The sequence below is a fragment of the Parasteatoda tepidariorum genome, chromosome 8 (assembly GCF_043381705.1).
Source record: "Parasteatoda tepidariorum isolate YZ-2023 chromosome 8, CAS_Ptep_4.0, whole genome shotgun sequence".
Lineage (NCBI taxonomy): Eukaryota > Metazoa > Arthropoda > Arachnida > Araneae > Theridiidae > Parasteatoda > Parasteatoda tepidariorum.
Window position 1 is genome coordinate 86,928,172 of NC_092211.1, and position 4,038 is coordinate 86,932,209.

General features: G+C 33.5%; 1 protein-coding gene across 1 annotated transcript; it reads right to left on the reverse strand.

The window, feature by feature from the left end:
* Window positions 1–1,275: 1,275 nt before the first annotated feature.
* LOC110282418 (uncharacterized) lies at window positions 1,276–3,691 on the reverse strand. The gene is made up of 3 exons (XM_043055931.2): window positions 3,511–3,691; window positions 3,146–3,258; window positions 1,276–1,719 (listed from the first exon to the last, which is right to left on the reverse strand). Exons 1-3 carry the CDS (start codon window positions 3,689–3,691, stop codon window positions 1,276–1,278), a joined length of 738 nt encoding a protein of 245 aa, XP_042911865.2.
* Between the last annotated feature and the right edge of the window lie 347 nt (window positions 3,692–4,038).

A 4,038-nucleotide genomic window follows, 5' to 3' on the forward strand; every position in this document is an offset into this window, starting at 1 on the left:
TTCTTTCAAAGACAAAAAGATGCAGTCAGTTATTATTATGGAATATTTGTTTGCAAAAAGCACAACAGGAAAAGTGGATAGAAGACGGGGAATCAACTGATGAAGATCCCTTTCTACAAAAAAACTTGCAAGAGTTAAATGATTCCACTCCCCGCCCAAGTGGCTCGAAACGGTCAAAAAGAATTAAAGTTTCACTAGAAACTGAGCTAATAGCTGCCGCAACAGCAGCTATTGGAAAGGTAGCGAAAAAGGATGTTTTGGACATGCTTGGTGCATACATTGCAGCCGAAATAAGAACATTTCCCTTGGACACCCAAGACGTTATCAAAACCTCCATTTTAAATACACTTTTTGAATTTAAAGGAAAATAACTTTTAAACTTACATATAATTTAAACTAGCATTTTTATTACAGTTAATAAATTATTAAAAGAAAATTATAAAGGTATTCATCCAGGGGAAATGTTCAAGTGGCAATATGTTTTATTAATTTCTACAAATATTTAATAAAGTTCAAAATTGAAATCTAGCATGATTAATTTTTTAACAATTTCATGTTTGCACTCGTGTGTCAGTATGTTTCTAGTATGCAGTAACTAAAAAGAGAATGATACATAAGCATTTGTTTTCCTGGTATATTATAATAAACCAGAGTAAAATTTATGGATGGAAAAAAAACTTAACAAGTTAAAAATGATATGCAATATAAATATTTAGTATAGTAAAAAAATAACAATAAAAATATAATTTTTGAGCTTAACTATGCTGTTATTAAAGGTCTGTTGAACTTTAAGAAGTACGAGAAAAAAAATTTAAATTTGAGGTTAAAATTTAGAATGTACATATACTTTAAGGCGAATTAAATTATTAACGTCATTATTATTTTTTATATTTATAAAATGCAAATTTAGAGAAAGGAAGGGAATTTAATGAATGATTTTGTCTTGCCATGGAATTTTGCCAATACTATTGAAATATGAACAAAGTTGGTCTCTAACATTTCGCGCTTTCATTGAAGAGAATGATGTACCTTGTTGTACAATATCTTTTATACCAGCATAGTTATGCTCTGCCCATTCAGCATTATGTACTTCTCCACTGTCATCATTTTCTCTACAGAAAAAATCTGGTGGAGAATACATATTTGCTGAGGACGTTTTTCTCAAAAAATTGTGCGAGCCATGACGATTTCTTCGACCTTTGAGATATCTAAAGGATTTGTCCTTTGCAAGATCTGAAACCTTGCTGCCGTTTTCAACGCAACGCCTTGCCCGACTTAAATTGTAGTTGAAGGTTTCTTCAACTGGCTAAGCTCCCTTCTTGGGTAAGGTTTCTTTAAATAATTTTTCAGAGGGAAAGCTTCATCAGCCACAATTACGTAGGGCAAAATTTCGTTGCTCATAGGTAATATTGAGGGAGGCGGAATACCTTGGGCATTATTTTCAAGTGCACCACGAAGCTCAGAAATGGAAAAAATGGTGCTGTCTGCCACCCTGCCATTGGTGCCCACATCAATGTAAATGGAATTACAATCTGCATCAACAAGGGCAAAGAGCACAATACTGTTCGCAAGTTTGTAATTAAAGCATTGCGATCCATATTTCCTTTTGTGGCGCACTATCACATGTTTGCCATCTAGAGCTCCGATGCAGTTAGGAAAGTTCCACCTTTCCTCAAATTTCTTGGCAATGTCTTGCCACTCCTCTTCTGTTGCTGGAACCTAAATATAAAATAAATTTTACATTAAAATCAATTATGTTATGCATCAAAATTAAATAAGTTTTGTTACAAATTCATTAAGAACGACAATCTCTTCTTCGTACATTTTAGGTTTTTAAATCAAAACATGCACTTTTGGTGAATTTATATGTGCACTTTTAAATGTTAGTTATACGTATATTGCAGTGCAATTGGATAAGCTACTTAACTTACAAAGAAGAGCTTTTGAGCTTAAGTATTGGCACCTCTTTTCTTGGGTGTTCTAACAATGTTACCTCAAAAATGTTTACTCTTATTATATTAGCAATAGAAAAGCTGTGAAAAATAAATACAAATCAACAATTTAATGCCAAATATAACCCTATTTGGCAAGAAAAAGGATAGAATAAAGAATTTACGTCCCTTGCTGAGAGGACGTAAATTCTTCATTCCAAAACATTATCAGGGGTTAATCCAGGATTTAAATGTTGATACCTATTATTATTTACCGCTATGAACAGTCGATCCATTTAGTGGATTTATGGCTCTTATTGTTCAACACTGTATCCTTGTAATTTCGAACCCCTCTTAGAAGACAAAGGAACTCCTGAGTCGAGTATTGGGACAAACATTGCCATGGAGGAGGACTTTCTTAATGAAACTAACCCCTCTTTTGTGTTGCATGAGAGGAAAACCTCCCACAGTTAACCCAGCGTTAACCAGCGATCCGCCTACCACTGGGGTTTTGTTTTGTCAGCACTGTGGTTGGTGCAAGCCGGAAGCAGATGTCGACTACCGAGCCATCACTGGGATTCGAACCCGGTCCACGGATGGGCTACCCCTGCGCAATACCAGCTCTGATACTTATTATATCGACATTTTATTTTCGTGAAACGAAATTATCTTAAAACTTTTATTGATGTAGTCACAAGATTTTTGTGAAGGTGCGTATTTTACATCATCATTTTTGTGAAGGGACTGTTAAACAGTAGCAAAATCAACCTGCTTTAGCTTCTGATTATTGTTAAATTAATCATTTTCGTTGATAACTTTTAAGAATGCGAAGTGACCAATTCATAAAAATTAACGAATTTGGCATTCCTGGCTTGATTTTTATTATTATTTATCTCATTTCCTAAGGTAATTCAGCTGTTAATTTTTTCACTGTACGTATTCAGAGCCATCTACTTACGTATGCAAAATTTTTAGGCTTAAATTATTTTTTTATTCTTTAAAGTTAAGGGTTTCTTAACAACTATACTCAAAAAGCTGATACCTAAAATTTAAATTGTAAGATTCCATTTAGAATATAGTTTCTGTTTCTCATAGGGCGAATATTGTCAAACTTCAACTAATGATTTGAAAATTTACCACTAAAATCAAAATTTTTAAACATAAGCTACTATATTTATAAAAGAATTTAAATTAATTAATTTAATTGCACTTACTTGAATATAGTCTTTTAACACAGAATAAATGGCAGTGCACGTTTCTGGAATGAATTTGGAGATAGTTGCCTTATCAATTCGAAACAGGTACTTCATTGGGCCATATGAATCTCCTGAAAAAGTACATAAAATTTTTAAAAATAATCCTACTTCAAGCCTAAAATTCTATAATTTAAAATTTCCAAAAAAAAATGCTTACGTAATATACGAAAAATTTTGTTTAGAGGCCATTCATGGTTTCTGAACAAAGTTTTTCGTTTTTTTTTTCTTTTCAATAGTCATAAAAACTGAAGAGGTTAAATCTTTGGTATTTTTACCATTAAGCTTAAAATAAATATTCTCTACTAGCAGTGTTTATGACTAACCTGACGCCAAATATCGAAGCGTGACAGCCAGTTTTTCTGCTGCTGGGAAACATTCCCTCATTACCGTGTTTTTCTTACTGATTATGGGGGGAACCTTATCCAAAAGAAACTCGAAAGTTTGTTTGTCCATTCGGACAAAATTTTTAAGGGCTACGGGATCAGATATTTCCAATTCCTTCATCAAGGCATAGTATGCCCCACAGGCTTTCCTCCTTTCGGGAGTTTTCCAATCTTTTATCCATGTTGATCTCTTTTTTGTTTCAAAAGAGAAACCGCCGATAAAATTAAAATTGACGAAGCCAAAACAATTACATCATCAACATCCATGGTTCAAAAGCTTCGCTTTGACCAAAAACTCAAAAGTCAACAAAGCAATCTCTGTGCTGTCACTGTCAACAAAACGAAAAATAAACTGTCACACATGCGCAGGTTTATACCTCTGGCCAATCAGCGAGATTGCAGATCTTTTATCGTGTCAACGATTCATACGAGTTCTTGAAGCAGAAATATCAACTCAAGATCTCGAAC

Bases quoted from the DNA above. Each gene is read 5' to 3' on its own strand.
- LOC110282418 (XM_043055931.2), bottom strand. From the start codon at position 3,691: ATGAAGGAATTGGAAATATCTGATCCCGTAGCCCTTAAAAATTTTGTC. The intron at 3,259-3,510 runs GTTAGTCATAAA...GTACTTTTTCAG, and splicing joins GCTTCGATATTTGGCGTCAG to GAGATTCATATGGCCCAATG. The intron at 1,720-3,145 runs GTAAGTGCAATT...TTTTATATTTAG, and splicing joins TGTTAAAAGACTATATTCAA to GTTCCAGCAACAGAAGAGGA.